The sequence below is a fragment of the Cordyceps javanica genome, chromosome 5 (assembly GCF_051103115.1).
Source record: "Cordyceps javanica chromosome 5, complete sequence".
In the NCBI taxonomy this organism is placed as follows: domain Eukaryota; kingdom Fungi; phylum Ascomycota; class Sordariomycetes; order Hypocreales; family Cordycipitaceae; genus Cordyceps; species Cordyceps javanica.
This window is the reverse complement of record NC_139299.1, coordinates 1,141,023-1,159,225: the sequence shown is the minus strand read 5'-3', so window position 1 is coordinate 1,159,225 and position 18,203 is coordinate 1,141,023. Positions and strand designations below refer to the sequence as shown.

General features: G+C 54.9%; 7 protein-coding genes across 7 annotated transcripts; 3 read left to right on the top strand and 4 right to left on the bottom strand.

Moving 5' to 3' along the window:
• Positions 1-1,684: 1,684 nt before the first annotated feature.
• Positions 1,685-3,127, top strand: V2A60_007588 (uncharacterized protein; the record flags this gene model as incomplete). The annotated part of the gene is made up of 1 exon (XM_083258872.1): positions 1,685-3,127. One exon carries the CDS (start codon positions 1,685-1,687, stop codon positions 3,125-3,127), a length of 1,443 nt encoding a protein of 480 aa, XP_083114998.1.
• A 1,209-nt stretch (positions 3,128-4,336) lies between these two features.
• Positions 4,337-6,212, bottom strand: V2A60_007587 (uncharacterized protein; the record flags this gene model as incomplete). Its single annotated transcript, XM_083258871.1, has 2 exons — positions 4,337-5,666; positions 5,884-6,212. The coding sequence occupies 2 exons, from the start codon at positions 6,210-6,212 to the stop codon at positions 4,337-4,339; spliced, it is 1,659 nt and encodes a 552-aa protein (XP_083114997.1).
• Positions 6,213-6,726: 514 nt separating this feature from the next.
• On the bottom strand, positions 6,727-7,617 carry V2A60_007586 (uncharacterized protein; the record flags this gene model as incomplete). Its single annotated transcript, XM_083258870.1, has 1 exon — positions 6,727-7,617. The coding sequence occupies one exon, from the start codon at positions 7,615-7,617 to the stop codon at positions 6,727-6,729; it is 891 nt and encodes a 296-aa protein (XP_083114996.1).
• Positions 7,618-7,981: 364 nt separating this feature from the next.
• V2A60_007585 (Thiolase, N-terminal domain-containing protein) lies at positions 7,982-9,331 on the bottom strand (the record flags this gene model as incomplete). The annotated part of the gene is made up of 2 exons (XM_083258869.1): positions 7,982-9,124; positions 9,182-9,331. The coding sequence occupies 2 exons, from the start codon at positions 9,329-9,331 to the stop codon at positions 7,982-7,984; spliced, it is 1,293 nt and encodes a 430-aa protein (XP_083114995.1).
• Positions 9,332-10,302: 971 nt separating this feature from the next.
• Positions 10,303-10,935, top strand: V2A60_007584 (E2 ubiquitin-conjugating protein RAD6; the record flags this gene model as incomplete). The annotated part of the gene is made up of 4 exons (XM_083258868.1): positions 10,303-10,344; positions 10,401-10,465; positions 10,537-10,761; positions 10,812-10,935. 4 exons carry the CDS (start codon positions 10,303-10,305, stop codon positions 10,933-10,935), a joined length of 456 nt encoding a protein of 151 aa, XP_083114994.1.
• Positions 10,936-12,589: 1,654 nt separating this feature from the next.
• On the top strand, positions 12,590-15,514 carry V2A60_007583 (putative kinesin family protein (KinA); the record flags this gene model as incomplete). The annotated part of the gene is made up of 3 exons (XM_083258867.1): positions 12,590-12,709; positions 12,802-15,224; positions 15,280-15,514. 3 exons carry the CDS (start codon positions 12,590-12,592, stop codon positions 15,512-15,514), a joined length of 2,778 nt encoding a protein of 925 aa, XP_083114993.1.
• A 712-nt stretch (positions 15,515-16,226) lies between these two features.
• Positions 16,227-17,430, bottom strand: V2A60_007582 (uncharacterized protein; the record flags this gene model as incomplete). Its single annotated transcript, XM_083258866.1, has 2 exons — positions 16,227-17,186; positions 17,299-17,430. 2 exons carry the CDS (start codon positions 17,428-17,430, stop codon positions 16,227-16,229), a joined length of 1,092 nt encoding a protein of 363 aa, XP_083114992.1.
• Between the last annotated feature and the right edge of the window lie 773 nt (positions 17,431-18,203).

Genomic DNA, 18,203 nt, shown 5'->3' with positions numbered 1-18,203 from the left:
GCAAGTCGAGCCGCACATGAAAACCTTTTTTTGCACAATGAACAAGACATGGAGCAGCAGATGAGCCATCAAACAGGTACGGGAGTACGAATCGATGCGACCAAGCGTTTCGATGAAGCAAAAGCAAAAGAAGCAGAAAAGTCTGAAGAGGGCAGACGAAGCTAAAACGGCCTAGACACGGCAGCACGGTTACGCGACTGCAACAGAGGGCAGTCAGGTACCATCGAGAAGGCTATTTTAGTGCCAAGTCGGGCGGGGCGGCTGGGCTGGCGAGGCACGAGAGGGTAGAGGCGCTGTAGGTGCAGTGCATAAAATGCAGGAACAGGCTGTAATTTGTACAAGGCGGTGACTTGTGAGCGGTATAAGTGACACAAGCGGCATAAATGAGGGATAAAAAAAGTCTCTGCTCTCTGTAAAAAAAAACGGGTTCATTTGAGTCAATGACACCGACAGTTTGACTACTGATGTATGTACCAGTGCCCCCCCCCCGGCCCCCCCAAGAACGCTGCAAGCCCACGCGACTTTGGTGCGCCAAGCGTGCTGAAGCGTGCTGGGCCAACAGATGGGGATCCACATCTCATTTCCGACCTGGGGAGTACGGGCTGTGATTGGATAGGGGCCGGTTCCTGGGAGATGACGGCCCGCGTCCGATTGGAACAATGTTGACACACCAGTCAGGTACTGAGTATGCAGGTACCCTTTAGCCCTGTTTTTTTTTTCTAGCCTTTTGACAGGCACCACCAACATCAGTACTGATAGGTACCGCAAGACTAAGTTGGGACCACAGGGCTGCTCATACTTATTGGCAGGGCAGAATCTCAAGTACACCACTGACCAGTCACCTACCAGTGACCACACACTACTAAATTGCGCTGGCAACGGGGGGGACCTGAGTGGGGAGCGGAGGATCAGTTCAGTAAATAAAAGTACTGCAATCTCAAGTCCCCCCCTTCTCGTCCTCCACCAGTTGTCCAGGTACCCCAGAGTGACCCGTTTGCTCTCTACTGGTAGCTACACATTACTGAGTACGGTATATTAGCACTATTCTCATATCAGCCTGTAATTAATTAATTCTCTCTTTGTTCGAGACCCCCCTAGCCAATTCGCCTAGCCAGCCCCACAAATCGGGTCGCTCAACCGTGTGCCCATCTCGACCCAGCGGCTGTCCTCTCTCACCTCTCACGCTCCCTCCTTTTGGCTAGTCTTCCCACCTTCTTTTACGTTTCCATCCTTTCTTTAAGCTCTTCGCTCGTCCTTCTTTTGTTTTTATTTCTCTCTCTCGTCGCTTCGATCGTCTTCCGTTCAATTGCCGCAAAACGCGAAAACTCGACGTTTTTCGCGCTCGACTCGCTCGCTCCTTTCGGTCACCGGCTCTTGTTCAGTCCATTCTTTAACCCAAACGGCCCGCACGCCGCTCACGCACATCTCGTTTACACCCGACGACTTGCCAACTATATTCGATTCTTTCTCTTCGCTTCAATGCCATCAGCACTCTTTCGCATACAACAATAACAACCTTTGACCTCGACGTTCGTCATTCATCTTTTCTTCACGATACGATCAAGTTGTGCCACCACAGCTTCACGTCTCGTCTCTCATCTCAGCTTGGCTCTTGACGAGTCTGCGCGCGTCCTCTTGCCCATTGCTTGACATTTCGCTTAACACAGCTCAAACTACCGCCATTATGCAGCTCGCTACGCTGCAGGCCTTTGTCGCCTCGGCCATGTTCATTCTCGCGCCCGGCGCGGATGCCTCCGTTCTTCACCGCAACGTTCACCAGGCACACCGACACACGCACTTGCACCATGAGCACCACCGTGCTGTTGAGAGCCCTCCCAGCTCCGTCTCCCTCGTGAAGCGCAGCACCTGCGCCTTTCCTACCGACGACCCCGATCTCGTTGCCGTTACTCCCGACCAGAAGAATGCCGGCTGGGCAATGAGCCCCGATCAGTCCTGCGAGCCTGGCCACTACTGCCCCATCGCCTGTAAGGAGGGCATGGTCATGAATCAGTGGGAAAAAGAGTCGACCTACACCTATCCCTCGTCCATGAACGGAGGCCTCTACTGCGACCACGACGGCATCATCCGCAAGCCCTTTGAAGGTCAACCCAACTGCGTCCCTGGCACCGGTTCGATCAAGGCTGTCAACAAGTGCTCCCAGAAGCTTTCTTACTGCCAGACCGTTCTGCCTGGGAACGAGGCCATGCTTATTCCCACTGTCGTCGACTCCATTTCCACCCTCGCTGTTCCTGGCACCTCGTATTGGCAGAGCACAGCCGCGCATTACTACATCAACTCGCCCGGTGTTGGCCACGAGGGTTGCGTCTGGGGCACCGACTCCAAAGCTGTTGGCAACTGGGCTGTTTTTGTTGCTGGTGCCAACACGGATGCCAATGGCCAGACCTTTGTCAAGCTCGGCGTCAACCCTGTCTGGCAAGCTTCCGCCCTCTTCAGCACCAAGCCCAACTTTGGCGTCAAGATCGAGTGCCCCGAGGGCGGCTGCAACGGCCTGCCCTGTGAGATCTCGTCTGACGGCAAGGTCAAGAGCAACAACGCCGCCGACGGCGCAGGCGGCGCTTCGTTCTGCGTCGTTACCGTCCCCAAGGGTAAGACGGCTCACATTGTTGCTTTTGACGGCTCTGGCGGTCAAGCTTCCACTTCTACGCCTATCTCTGGCCTACTTGCCAACGCCAATGCTGCCCAGGACTCCTCTTCTTCCTCCAAGAGCTCCTCATCGCCGCCTCCGCCTCCGCCATCGACCACTTCGACCGCTAGCTCGACTCCCTCGCCCACACCCACGAGCACCAGCACCAGCACTACAACCTCTTCTGCCACGTCTAGCTCCTCGCATACGCGTAGTAGCACTACTACTACGACCACCACCACTTCCACTGTCAGGAAACCCTCATCCATCACAAGTGAAGTCCCTACCGTTTCGCCTGGCATCTTCCACGAAGAAAACAACAGCAACGCCACCTACACCTCCAACAGCACATATGCAGGGTCCCCAACTGCCCCTCAGACTGCTCCCACCAAGGACAAGAAGAACGATGCTGGACGTCAGCATGGCAGCACTATCATTGCTGGCATTGTCGCTACGCTAGTCGCCGCTGCTTGCCTTTATTAGAAACAGACTTCAAGCGGCGTGCCAACTAATCCGTGGCTAGCCACCATTTCAATTCTGCCCCATTCTTGCTTTACAATTTTCTTTTACCTCTGCCCGACATTTTCCAGCACCGACTAGCTGAAGTCGCGTCTTTGAATGCTCTGGGCTGGCGGAGGCTGTCATTTTTCTTTCTCTTCGTGCCAACGCTGGAGCTTGGTTCCTCGCGCTGGATCCTCTTTTTACAGTTTATAACATGTCCCGTCCGACAGGTTCAGTCTTGCCATATATATCAGCCAAACATCTATCGGCGATGATGTTTATTCTATTGGCGTGTATGTCTAGCGCGACGTTTGCTTTGCGGCAAGCGTCCCTTGACATGCCATCTCCCCATCACTGGAGAACAACATTTTGAATTCTTCTTCTTGTTTCTTTATGAAACGATATGGCTATTCAGCTTCACCCTGATGGCATTTATACCATTCTTGCTTACGGTCGATACCCCCCTTTTTACAGCATTGGAGACTTTTATACCTTCTTTTTTGGATTTTTATTTTGGATGCAATTTCCAACGGAGCTTTTGGAGACATGGAAATGGGAAAAATGGATCAATTACTTGATTGTCCGAAGAACTTGCTTCTAATGTTTTTTTTTAAACGGAGATGAACGGCTTGAAGCTTACTTTTTCTTATACCTGAAGCCTGTTTAGCTTCCACGGATGTGTGGCCTGTCAGGACTACCGCCGTTTTTACCCTTCTTTATCGACTTGCCTTTTGGAAGCCGAGACCAGATGCCTTACGATTAATGTAGGAGCGAACTATCTTGAATCTTTTAGAACTAGCCCCACCCCCTTTCTTTTTTCTTCTTTCATGATGATTGTTGCGAAGATTGAAACAAGAAAACCAAAAAAAAACTTTTTTCAAATAACATTTTCCACAACTCATTCTAACGTGTGCTCTTGTATCAGCACCATTCACGTTGAGTTTCCCAATATACTTGTAAATACACGGCCGCCGCCATGTTTTTAATTTATATTGATTTATATCATTGCTGGGTATCTTTTTATGCTGTGCTCCTATCGTACATGGATATTATCGTACATGGATATATATATATATGCGGATGACTTTTCTTGTTTCGTTCTTCTTTTCCTTGTATTTCCCTTGCCTCGTCCGAGTTTTTCACCATGGCAGACCTGAAGGGACCGACCACCCCTGCCTCACTCACACATCATCATCCCTTGACCCAGCCGGGCACCTCGTTGAGGTCAAAGGGCTCCTCGTACTGCCTGTTCTGTATGGCCTGCCACACGGGCGGCCAGCCGGCGAGGAGGGGGCTCCCCTTGGCCTTGGCGCCGATGATGGCGAAGCGGGCCTGGCCGTGGGCGACGAAGCCGTGCAGCAGCCCCTGCTGGACGAGGGCGGCGACGACCATCTCGACGTCTTGGTAGGTGACCTGGGCGTTGCCCCAGACGAGCCCCTCGTTGGGCCGGAGGCGGCGGGGCCCGCCCGGCGGGGGCGCGAGCGTGGACTCGCCGTCGTCGACGACGCTGTTGGACACGGCGCGGACGAGGAGCCGGGTGCTGCCGTGGGGCGGCGGGCGGCGGTGGTGGTGCTGCGGCTGCCGCGACGGCAGCCAGCCCTCCAGCCGACGCTGCGTGTACACGGCCAGCGTGTGCAGGTGGGCGAGGTCGAGCGTGGCGGCCTTGCGCGACGACGCCGAGTCGGCCGGCGGCGGCACGTAGGTCAGCAAAAAGGCGCGGCGGCTGAGGGCGCGCCACAGCAGCGGCCGCAGGCGCGACGCCAGCGGCAGCAGCAGGCCCCTCTCGAGCAGCCAGCGCTCGTGGGTGGCGAGGTGCGCCTGGAAGGCGGCAAAGTTGCCGGCGCGGACGGCCTGGCAGAGCGGGCGGAAGATGGGGTCCAGGGCCGCCGTGCCGGCTCCGGCTCCGGCTCCGGCTCCGGCTCCGGTGGCTTCAGGGCGGGCGAGCAGCGCGCGCGACGGGAAGATGCCGAGCATCATGTTGCTGGGGATGAGGTAGGCGAGGATGCGGGCGCGGTGCGCGACGAAGACGGCGGGCGTCTGCAGGTAGGCGGCCTCGAGGCAGAGCGCGGCGCGGCGCGGGTGGTGGTTGGCCAGGTTGAAGCGCCCCAGGTAGTAGAGGAAGGTGACGCGCTGCGCGGCCGGGTAGAGCGACAGCGGCGGCGAGATGCTGGCAATGTTGACGAAGATCATGCGCGCGAGGTGGGTGCGGCGGCAGGCGAAGAGCAGCTTGAGCACGAGGTTGGCGAACATGTAGACGCCGGCCCTCTTGCCCTCGGGCTTGCCGTGACGGGAGGAGCCGGAGCGGTCCGTCAGGCACGTGGTGAAGATTTTCTGGATAATCTCGGCCGACGACTCCGCGACCGACTTGTCCTCGTCGGCGGCCGCCGCGCGCAGCTTCCGCGCCAGGTCCGGCCGCCGGTTCAGCATCATGGTCAGCCGCGCGAGCGTCTCCGACAGCGACATGCTGGCCTGGAGCAGCATGGCGCCGTACGCGGGATGCGCAAAGGCCGTCGCGCAGGAGCTAATAATTTTCGGCACAAATGGTCAGCTTGCGGCGCTCTTGTCAATTGATGCAACAGGCTCTCATCTCTGCAGAGGAAAATGCAAGCAAGATGATTTAAAAGGGAGGTGCGCAAAAAGAGAGAGGCCAAAAACAAAAAACAAGAACAAAAAACAAGAACAAAAAACAAGAACAAAAATCAAGAACAAAAATAAAAAACAAAAAACAAACGACTCACTTGACGAGACCACTCAGTAGCTGATGCGCGCCTAGTAAATCATCATAGTCAATGTCCCGCCAAAAGATGAGATAGTCCTTCATAAACGACTGCAACCCAGGCCACGCCGTCGCCTGACCCTCGGGCACGTCGTCCTCCTGCGGCAGGCACGCCTCGACGACGCCGTCGACGCTGGCCGGCGTGGCAAAGTGCGCGCGCAACTCGGCGCCCAGGTTGTGGTACTGCGCGCCGCTGCTCGAGTCGACCTGCAGCCAGGACCGCAGCGCGTCGCCCTGCTGCCGTCGCACCTGTTGGCGGATCGCGCCCAGAAACTCACGCACGAGGGCCATGCTGCTCTGTCGTTGTTTTGTCTTGCAGACGGGTTGGATGGAGAAGGCGAGTGCCAGCGACTTGCGATGGGGTTGATGCGCAAGCGGTGGGAATGCGAGGGAGGGTCGAAGCAGAGTGAGCTTTTCTGGTCTTGATGAATGAATGAATGGTGGTGGATGGAGAGAAGGGCTGCCATAGCTTGGTGTCGTTGCTTGGGCTTCAGTTCCACGTTGGGGGGCTTATTAGCGGGTCTGGGGCAGGGGACTTTGAATGTACTTGTTAGTAGACATGGACGAGCAGCTCATGTGTGCAAGCTCAGTTTTATGTTGCCGACTTTGGGTCGTATTCTTTTTACAAAACAATGAATCGCTTTACTAATTTTGAAATCTACCTCAGAAACTTGTTTCCCTGCTTATCTTGGATCGTTGCCAGCTCCACATCCCGGCCCTGTTGCTGTCTCTTTAAATGACCCGCCGTGTCTCTTGAGCAAGCTTATTTGAACTGAATTCTTCGAGCTCGTCGAAAAAAAATGTGTCAGACCTTCTCTCCAGACCCCGAACCCCTTATCTTCTTCCAATAGTCATCCTCTGACTTTTCCCCAGAGTACAAGATCTGCCAGGCGAGGGCCTCCGCTTGCTTCACCTGCGCTTCCCTGGCGGCGACGGCGGCGGCGCTACCGGAGACATCAAAAGGAGAATTTGCATCCCAATCGTCGAATTTCAAAGGCTCTGTCGATGATGTGTAGCTTCTGCGCGTCGAGCTTCCATCTTCGCTGGTGGAATGAGGCGCAGGTGCAGTTGATATACCCGCCGGAGATGGTTTGCATGCCGAAGAGTTATTCGCACGCACACCAGCTGGCAAAGTGCTCGAAATTTTCCCTTTGGAAGGCGAGAAAGACGGTGCTGTACTGGTGCTGGGAGATGCATTGAATGTACCGTCAGAGGCCGCGCCAGAGCCAGCGGTCCTTGAATATGGATTCCACGGACCCCATTGGTCTTTGCCGTCTCTGCTCTCCGTGCTGGAGCATGTGCCGTATGTGCCATATGTGTCGTCAAAAACTGCTCCCTCATGGCCATCGGTCGAGTATAGGTTCCAAGGATCCCATTGCTTTTCGCTACTGCTGCCCTCCGGGCTGGAATATGTATCACGCATGTCGTCAAAGGTCGCACCCCCAGCGTTATCGGGCTTCGAATACGGATTCCACGGGCCCCATGGGCTCTCGGGCCGGACGCCCTGGCTCGAGCCCGCGAGCTGGCGCAGAGCCTGGCGATTATCCTGCGCGACGTTTCCGATAGAGTCAAGCGCTTGTATGTTGCTCACCATTCTCGACTGTGTCAGGCCCCGGCTCTGCTCAAACAACAGCTGGGCAGTGGCGGCATACGCCGCTTCGTCTTTTGGAGGGCGGTGCCCGTCATGCCACGCCATGTGGATGAGTGTTTTGTACAAGTTTGGGAACAATAACCCGGCATCATTTCTTGAGCAGATTTGAAGAGGACGGGGGCTGAGGCACGGAACGTGTCCGGGGCGGCTGAGGCTGTAGTCAACCTGGCTGACCGCCTCATCGCGCTAAACATGCACTGCCCTGCTTGGAGCAGCATTGCAGGTTAGTATCGGACGCCTCAATCGAATGCCAATCTTGCAGTTTTCATGTCATCTGAGTCATGTAGTGTTGCTTCAATTGGATGCGTATTGTATTCAAGTACCAGTGCTATGAAACCCGCAAATACTCCAGTCGCAAATGATTGCACTTGCTTGTTCTTTCATCACATTCGTTTTACACTTTATTTTCTTATACAGACTCAACACGCTGCACAACCATGGCGGTAGCAGCGCCACCGCCGTTGCAGATAGCAGCAACGCCGTACTCGCCAGGCTTGAGCTGGTGGAGAAGGGTGGTCAGGATGCGAGATCCAGAGCTGCCTAGGGCATGGCCGAGAGAGATGGCACCGCCCAGAGCGTTGACCTTGGCACCCTCGAGGCCGAGGATCTTCTGGTTAGCCAGAATGACACCGGCAAAAGCCTCGTTGAACTCCCACACGGCGACTTGGTCCTTGGTGATGCCGGCACGCTCCAGGGCAATAGGGACGGCCTTGGCGGGCGCGACGGGGAAGTCGATGGGGGCCATGGCGGCATCAGCGTAGCTGACAATCTTGGCCAGCACGCGCGAGTCCTTGCCGTATTTTTCGGCAATGGAGCGGTTGCCCAGGACGAGAGCGCTGGCGCCATCGTTGAGGGTGGAAGAGTTGGCGGCGGTAACAGAGCCGGTTCCGTCGCGGACAAAAGCGGGCTTCAAGGTGGGGACTTTTTCAAACTTGATGTCGTTGAAACCTTCGTCGGTGTCAATGATAGTCTCGCCCTTGCGGCCCTTGACGGTAACGGGAGCAATCTCGTCGGCAAAGGCCTTGTCAGCCCAGGCCTTCTGGGCGTTGCGGTAGGACTGGATGGCATACTCGTCCTGCTGTTCACGGGTAATGTTGTGCTTCTTGACCGTGTTCTCGCAGCAATTGCCCATGTGGAACTGCTCGTAAACGTCGGTGAGGCCGTCCTTGATCAGGCCGTCCTCCATCTTGGCGTGGCCAAAGGCGGGGAGGCCACTGGCGCGGTTGACGTAGTACGGGACGCGAGACATGTTCTCCATGCCACCGGCGATCTGGGCTTCAGCAAGACCCATCTGAATGTTCTGGGCGGCGAAGACGACAGCCTTGAGGCCGGAGGAGCAGACCTTGTTGATGGTAATGGCCTCGGTGGTGTCGGGCAGGCCGGCAAATATGACGGCCTGGCGGGCGGGAGCCTGGCCAATGCTGCCACCAAGGACGTTACCCATGTAGACATCGGTGATCTTGTCGGTGGGAACCTTGGACTTTTCCAGAGCGGACTTGATGGCGACGGCGCCGAGCTGGGGGGCGCTGACGTTTAGGTAGGAGCCATTGAACTACCAGATGTGTCAGATGGAGCGAGCGCGCGACTCGGCCGGGAAGAACGGACGGACCTTGGCAGTGGGGGTTCTGGCAGCACTCAGGATGTAGGCATCCTGCAGCTCCTTGCGGAGGACGGACCCCGTGGAGAAGGAGCGGGCACCAGCAGAGAGATGCTGAGCCAGCATGTTCAGTCTGGCGGTTCTGAGCGGCGCGGCAGGCATTGCGACGGGGTGTGGGCGACGCGGCTGGACTGGACACTGTGGAATCAAAGAGGGCAACGGGCGGCGCGAAGGACAGTACAAGGCAAAGAGGGGAGGAGAGATGAGACGGGTGTGGTGGCGCGCAATGCAGAATATATTCAATAAACGTCAATGGGCCGGAAGCAGGTGTTCGGAAACAAAGGCGAGGTGGGTCGGCGCATGTCGGGCGTCGTCGGCTTAGAGCGGGTGGGGGGAGAGCTGGCCAGGTGCACCGCTTCCCCGGCTTTGCGCAGTCCGCAGTTGTGGTGGAATATCGGGATGGTTCCAGAGGGTATTCCGAGCCATTTTAGCACAGTGGGGATTTGGATTTGTTTGCCCGTCGCAGGCTGACATTTTACGGGAGCTTATACCAGTACCAGTCAAGTGTCCGCAGCACAGACAAACCACCTTGCAGCCCGACGCCCACTGTAATGGACAAATAGAGACTGGCAGCTTCCAGGGGCCTGCGATGGCGTTGTATCTTGTGGTAATGCATTGCATATTCTGTCAATACTTGTCAGGTATACACGAGACTATTTTCAAACAAGCCTGAAATAGTTCCATACGCAAGAGATCTTGTCAAACCGACTTTTCATGCACGTCGTCTCGAGCTTTGTCACACTGCCTCCATACAATCACGACTTCACGTGATGCCAGCATGGCGAGACGTAGGCCCGCTGGCGTCGAGGCCACGGCTGCCCTCATTGGCCAAGCTCACCATCAGGGTGGTCCCCAAATGCTGCCATAATCCAGAGGGTGACAAGCGGCAACTCTCGTGCCCAATTTACATTTACACCGTCGTCGCCTCGCCACCCGAGCAGTTTCATCTCTGTTGAAATCTCCAGGCCTTTTGTGGCCATCACCGCAGCTTGTACCCGCCGAGAGCAACACACAATAAACACCAGACACATCTGGGGCTGCACTCGTCGCCCGCACTTGTTCACATCGTCACAATGTCTACGGCCGCCAGACGTCGCTTAATGCGGGACTTCAAGGTGCGTAACTCGCAACTCGCCTCGCACAAACCTGGCGTTGGCTCACAGTGCTGCAGCGTATGCAAACCGATCCTCCCGCCGGCGTATCCGCCTCTCCGATCCCCGACAACGTTATGACATGGTTCGTACGCCTGGCCAATGTGCAGAGACACACCAGGACCATCCTTGCTAACCACACATGGCGATGCTCAGGAACGCCGTCATCATCGGACCTGCAGATACACCGTTCGAGGATGGCACATTCCGCCTTGTGATGCAGTTTGAGGAGCAATATCCCAACAAGCCACCGCAAGTCAAGTTTATCAGCCAAATGTTCCACCCCAACGTATACGCCACCGGTGAACTTTGCCTGGACATTCTCCAAAATAGATGGAGCCCCACGTACGATGTCGCTGCAGTTCTGACGAGCATTCAAAGGTAAGGAGTGCGCTACCAGCATAGAGAGCCATGCCCTGACTCTGCCACAGTCTTCTCAACGACCCCAACACTGGCTCGCCAGCCAACGTCGAAGCGTCGAACCTCTACAAGGACAATCGTAAAGAATACACAAAACGAGTTAGGGAGACTGTAGAGAAGAGCTGGGAGGACTGATGGCGGGCAGCAACACAACGGCTGGGTAGACTCGTTCATGTACGAGTTTTAACGCCAGCCATCTACAGCATGTGGACTGCGCCTGGGAATGATGCGAAGCCGCGAAGCAGGCTTCACACAGAGTTGCCGCTATTGCTGCTGCACACTTCCCCTCGCAGGACCTGGGCGTTTGCATCTCGGCGTTTTGGGCGTCTGTGGACGTGATTATACCATGGGTTATTATGTACCTTCATACAAGTTCAGTCGTGCGTTTCATTGCAGGACGAGCTCGTTAGAAATAGACAAGAATACGTTTTTGAACAGACTCGAGTGTGTGTGAGTTTATTCAATATGGATCGAAGAGCTAACCACAGACGACGTGTTGAATCACGCTTGGCAATCCTAGGAAGCGACCTTCAATCCGCGCTGTGCTGCTTGTGGGTTTTCATGGATTTGCATGAATGCCGTAGATGATAAATGAAACCAGCAAGTATGCGAATCCGGTGTTATTAAGCACCTGAAAGCCGTGAACGAGCTGGAGGGTCCGGTTTTGGTACCTTTTCGGTACCTGCTTACCAGTTACTTATCTATCTGCTCGTGTGCTTGTATTTCCAGTTGGTATCCAGCGACTGTGCTCAGCAGGCACGCATGTGAGAGAGGAGAGATGGGAACAGCCCAATGTAACGCCAGTGAGGGGCATTCTTGGACAGAGGTACCAGGTACAAGATCCGGAGAGGATCTGGCCGGTGACGTTGGATACGTACAAGCACATCTCGTAACATATGTGCAGAGTACGAGTCAATTTGCGGTTCAACTCGTTAACAAGGAGTAGTATAGTGCTCAGTGGTCGTCTTTGTAATTTTACGAGTTACTTGTAGGTAATTTTATTCCGCTTATTTGGACCCGTTGATAGCATTGACAAGGCCAGATGAGCTGCCAGGATGGCGCAAACCACAGCCCGCGTGCCCCGAATTGAGCGGTTCCAGGGCCCAGCGATGCCCATTTCTCTCACTGGAGCCAGGCAGCGCCGTCTCTGTTATAAGTAGGTAGGTATCGTAAGTAATAAGTACCTACCTACATAAGTAGGTACCTACCTTAGGTAGGTAGGTAGGTACCAACGTGGCTGAAACGTCAGGGCCGAACGAGTGACGTCTACCGTGCCGCCGATTGTCAAACATGGGTTATCAAGGCTCTCCCACTACTTCAATGTTTAATGACACGCTCAAGTGCACCAAGCGCGTTTTATGCAAAGCCAACGCGTTTAGATTTTTAGTTTTCTGCCCTCTGGCTGCGTATTTGCGCGATGCCACCGAGCCCACGCCGCTTCAATATCTAGACCGCTAATTAGCAGTCTAGGCAGTAAGTACTTACTTATTAGCCTGCCCACAACTCGTCCCGCCGCGCTCACGCGCCGTACCGTAAGTACCACTGACCACACTGTACAGGTACCGAGTACTCAAAGTGCCTTGCTTGGGCTAGGCTGCTCCGCCAGCTTGCCCGCATTGTTGGGGGGGCTCTGTACCCGCTTCTTCGTCCACCAGCTCCTCGCCCACGCGTGGCATAACCTTGGGAAACAATAATAATACCCCTTTCGGCCTCACCTCTCTCGTTTTTCTGTTTCTTCAACTTGTTTCCCACACCTTCACGGCCACGACTCGGCGCGGCTGCTATCACCATGTCTGCGGCAAATAGCATCAAGGTTGTCGCGCGCTTCCGCCCCCAGAACCGAATCGAACTCGATTCTGGGGGCAAGCCCATCGTTTCCTTCCAGGGCGATGACAGCTGCTCGCTCGATGTACGTAGCCTCCCGACACACTCGGGCTCTTTGTCTCTTCTGTCGCGCGAATATCGCATCTGAGAATCAACTAACGCGGCCTTCGCCTCCAGTCCAAAGAAGCACAGGGCTCCTTCACCTTTGACAGGGTCTTTGACATGGAATGCCAGCAACAAGACATCTTCGACTTTTCGATCCGCCCGACAGTCGATGATATCCTCAACGGTTACAACGGAACCGTCTTCGCCTATGGTCAGACTGGCGCCGGTAAATCATACACCATGATGGGTACCAGCATCGACGACGAGTCCGGTCGCGGTGTCATTCCCCGCATCGTCGAGCAAATATTTGCCAGCATCATGTCCAGCCCCAGCACAATCGAATACACAGTCCGTGTAAGCTACATGGAAATTTACATGGAACGTATTCGAGATCTTTTGGCGCCGCAAAACGACAATCTCCCAGTCCACGAGGAGAAGAATCGTGGCGTCTACGTAAAGGGTCTACTCGAAATCTATGTATCAAGCGTTCAGGAAGTGTACGAGGTCATGAGACGCGGTGGAAACGCCCGCGCTGTCGCTGCCACAAACATGAACCAGGAATCCTCACGATCACATTCAATTTTTGTCATTACCATCACGCAAAAGAATGTAGAGACGGGTTCGGCGAAGAGCGGTCAGCTGTTCTTGGTCGATTTGGCAGGTAGTGAAAAGGTGGGGAAGACTGGCGCCAGTGGCCAGACCCTTGAGGAGGCCAAAAAGATCAACAAGAGCCTGAGTGCTCTCGGCATGGTTATTAATGCCCTGACTGACGGCAAATCCTCTCACATTCCCTACCGCGACTCAAAATTGACCCGAATTCTGCAAGAATCGCTTGGTGGTAACAGTCGCACCACCCTCATCATCAATTGCTCTCCTAGCAGCTACAACGATGCCGAAACGCTGAGCACCCTGCGATTCGGTACCAGGGCAAAGAGCATTAAGAACAAGGCCAAGGTCAACGCCGAGCTTAGCCCTGCAGAGCTCAAAGCACTCCTCAAGAAGGCTCAGGGACAAGTCACCAATTTTGAGTCGTACATTTCCAACCTCGAGACCGAAATTCAGCAATGGCGTTCCGGCGAGGCGGTTCCCAAAGACAAATGGGCTACCCCCAGCTCCGATGCCATCACGAAGAAGCCCGCCGAGACGAGACAGGCACAGCGCCCCTCCACGCCGTCACGCCTATCCGCCGAGAACCGATCCGAGACGCCAATTCCTTCGGAGCGTGCTAGCACGCCTATCATTACTCTCGAGAAGGATGAACGCGAGGAGTTCCTCCGTCGCGAGAACGAGCTCCAGGACCAGCTTGCTGAGCGAGAGTCTCACGCCGCCTCGGCCGAGAAGCTCCTGCGCGAAACTAAAGAAGAACTGGTTTTCCTCAAGGACCACGACACCAAGACTGGCAAGGAAAATGAGCGACTCACTACCGAGGTTAACGAGTTCAAGATGCAGCTAGAGCGTCTCAACTTTGAGGGCAAGGAATCGCAGATCACGATGGATGCGCTCAAAGAAGCCAACTCGGAGCTAACAACGGAGCTTGACGAAATCAAGCAACAACTTCTCGACGTCAAGATGAGTGCCAAGGAGAATGGTGTAGCCTTTGACGAGAAGGAGAAGAGGAAGGCTGAGAAGATGGCCAAGATGATGGCGGGCTTCGATCTCGGTGGTGACGTTTTCAGCGACAACGAAAAGCAAATTGCGCAAGCCATCAAGCACATCGAAACTCTACACGAGCACAGCAAGATTGGTGACAATATTGCCCCTGAAGAATTCGAGACGCTCCGGGCCAAGTTGGTTGAGACCCAAGGCATCGTACGACAGGCTGAGCTGTCCATGTACAGCGTACCTGCCAGTGATATGGACTCACGCCGCCGCCACGAGCTTGAAGTCCGACTCGAGGGTCTTCAGCAGGAATATGAGGACGTTCTAACTAAGAATCTGAGCGAGGCAGACATTGAGGAGGTCAAGGCTCGTCTCGAGAGCGCCTTTGCGGGCCGACAAAATGCCGAAATCCAGCTGGTGGATGATCTCAAGGCCGAAGCCGCGCAAAAGGCCGCCGAGAACTCGCGGATGAAGACCCTGATTGATGACCTTCAGCAGCGCGTCAAGTCGGGTGGTGTCGCACCGATGGCCAACGGCAAGACAGTCCAGCAGCAGATTGCCGAGTTTGACGTCATGAAGAAGAGCTTGATGAGAGACTTGCAGAACCGCTGCGAGCGTGTCGTGGAGCTCGAGATCTCTCTGGACGAGACTCGCGAGCAGTACAACAATGTTCTGCGGTCGTCGAACAATCGCGCCCAGCAAAAGAAAATGGCATTCCTGGAGCGCAACCTAGAGCAGCTGACGCAAGTTCAGCGCCAGCTTGTGGAGCAAAATTCGGCGCTGAAGAAGGAGGTTGCCATTGCGGAGCGCAAGCTGATTGCCCGCAACGAGCGCATTCAGAGCCTCGAGGGCTTACTGCAAGACAGCCAAGAAAAGATGGCTGCCGCCAACCACAAGTATGTATCCTCTGCACTTGCCGCCTGCGACACTGCTAACAATTTTGCGATGCAGGTTCGAAGTACAACTGAACTCCGTCAAGGAGCGCCTCGAGGCAGCCAAGGCCGGCAGCACCCGTGGACTCACGTCGGGCAATGGCGGCTTCAGCTTCTCTGATGCCGGCAGCCGCATCGCCAAACCCCTTCGCGGTGGTGGTGGCGATGGTCCTGTCGTACCCACGATCCAAACCATTCAGCAGACGGATGGCGCTGTCAGCAACAAGCGTGGAAGCTGGTTCTTTAACAAGTAATGAGAGGCTATGACTGCGCTGCGCGCCTGCTTGCCTACCCTCCGAAAAATCAAGAGACGACTACGACAACGAATGCATTAATGAAACGAGGCCCCTTTTTTTCTATTTTCCGAGGCGTACTGACGAGAGAAAAGAAGAATTCTTTTCTTTTTTTGTTTTTTAATAACTGGGTTGACAGCGGCTGTCTGGTCACAGGTCGTCCTCTTCCATCTCTCTCCTCACTCACAGCGTCTCCCGGACGCACTCCAACCAAAGCGCTTTTCCATGTCATAGATGATGGTTGAATATATCATACCCGAGGGCTGAATTCTTCACGGCAGCGTGAGAATCACGACGCTATAAGCAGCCTGTAACCTTCCAACGTTTATATATATCCCTTTTTCTCTTTCTGTAGTTTGTTGTCTTGAGAGTCTATTCCCTGAATGAAGTAGATATGGCTTGTTGATGTTTTTTGCTTTGCGTTGGCTGCAATGGGAAAGGGACGGATGGGAAAATTCAGTGGAAGGCAAATCATGATCAGAATATGCGCGACGAAAGAAAAACAAATGCAAAAAAATTTCAAATTGTTTTAGTTATTTGCTATGAGTGATGTACCAGACACAAGCTAAATCAGATTTCAAGGAGAATGCAGAGATTGAACGTTGTAGGCTGCAGCCTGCCTCAAGCCTGCTTCTTTCTTTCCTCATCCTACCAGTATTACAACACGGGAGGCCTATAGCTCATCGCCATTATCACCGGTCTTTTGGACCATGAGGAGGAACTCGGGGATTGCTACGGCCACAATGAGGGCGTAGACGCCCAAAGTGACGAGGAAGGCCTTGATGTATAGGGTGATGAGACGGCGCCAGCCGGCGCGGCTGAACGTCGTCCATGCCTCGACGACAGTGGCGTATCCGCGACCACCGGCGACGGCGGGCTCGACCTTGCCCTGGAAGGAGCGGTCAAAGGGGATGATAGCGTCGTCCTCGACGGGGAGCAGCGACGCCTGGACACGGACGAGAATGACGTGGGTGGGAATGACAAGAGCTATGCCGGCAAAGGCAGAGGCGACGGCGATGGCGACGAGCTTGGCAAGATCAGCGCCGGTGACGTCGCTGACGTCGGTGCGGCCGCCATCCTTATATTCGGGCAGGTGCACGTCGAGAATCTCAAAGAGCACGGTGGGCACCCAGCGGACAACCTCGAGAGCGAGCCAATTGAGCAGGACGGGACGCCAGGTGGCGTCAAAGGCGCGCTGGAAAGGCGGGAGGCGGCGGAAGTGCGACACGCCGGGGACGGGGTGCGTCAAGACGATGTGGACCCAGGCAGCGGAGAACTGGACGAGGGTCAAGGAGGCGAGGAGGGTGGCGAGGGGCGTGAAGTAAAGGCCGAGTGCTTGCGTGAAGATTTCGACGAGGATGACCGTCATCACGTACTGGATGAGCTGGAAGAGGATACCACGGAAGAAGCCCGGAACGCCGGCGACGGCGTAGAGGAGGCGGGTCACGGCGCGCAGGGACGAGGTGACGGTGCGCGGCGCGCCACCTGTCGGGCGTGCGGCGGCGGCATCGTGCGTGACAGTGCCTGTGTGCTCCTCCTCGTCGTCGGCGGCGGAAAGGGCGGCGTAGGCGGGCGGGTTCTCATCCTCGACCATGGAGTAGATGGGGTAGACGGTGCCCACGGTGTACTCAGCCTAGAAAGGACAGCGACTGTGTTAGCGGGCTGGTGGTCACTGATTCGATGAATGGGACGGAGTAAAGGGCGGGGCACCGCGGAGAGAATCATTAACAAAGAAAAGAACTTACAAAGAAGAGAAGAGGCACAAAGATGATGAGGTCGATAAGCAAGACCCAGAGCGACCACGACGGCAGCTCATAGTTGATGCTGCCGCCGTCCTCGACGGAGCGCCGGAAGATGGGCATGCTGGCGGCGAGCATGGTGGAAATAGCTTGCAGCGTTGGCACAAAGTCCGAGGGGAACTGAACGGTGCTTCGAGCCAGAGAGGGAGTCAGTCTATCCGAGAAAGGCTTGCAAAGAATGAGAAGCTGATGATGAGAGTTGCAACAGGAATGAAAGAAAAGGTCCGTCTGATGATGACGGAGAGTGATCGACGACTGGAGAGTTGGGCAGGCAGCGGAGGAGGTGGGGGGTTTATGAGGCAAGCGTTCGTGGCGCAGCTCTACCGGCTTACTAGCTGCAGCCTTATTGTTGCTTTCTCGCCACACAGCGGCATGATGATACAATGGGTGGTTCAGGTGTTACAGTGGGCAAGTAATAAAACATACATTTTAAATTCCTAAATTGACAAAAAAATTGAATCGATTATAGAAAATTCCTATTACAACAGAGAGTTCTTATTCTTGATATTTATATAGAATATATTCTACTTGCGTAAAGCTAGTCTTGGTTTCTTGAGGGTACTTTGTATTCTCCTTTTCCACTGTCGCTTTCCAGTACCCACTGTAGCTGCCGCCTTATTATGCTGCCAGGCAGCGGCATGATGATACAATAGTTGGTTCAGGGTGTACGTACTGGTAATTTCACTGGAGTAAGGTGGAGAGAGCTAAGTACTTACTTAAGTAGGGAATGGCGCCCTGGCAAACTGATACATACATGTACGGATAAAGTCAAGGCTATCCGTGGGTATAGATGTATCAAAAGTTATCACGCCGACGTCAGACCTCTCTCTTTGTGTCCATGGTCGGATGCC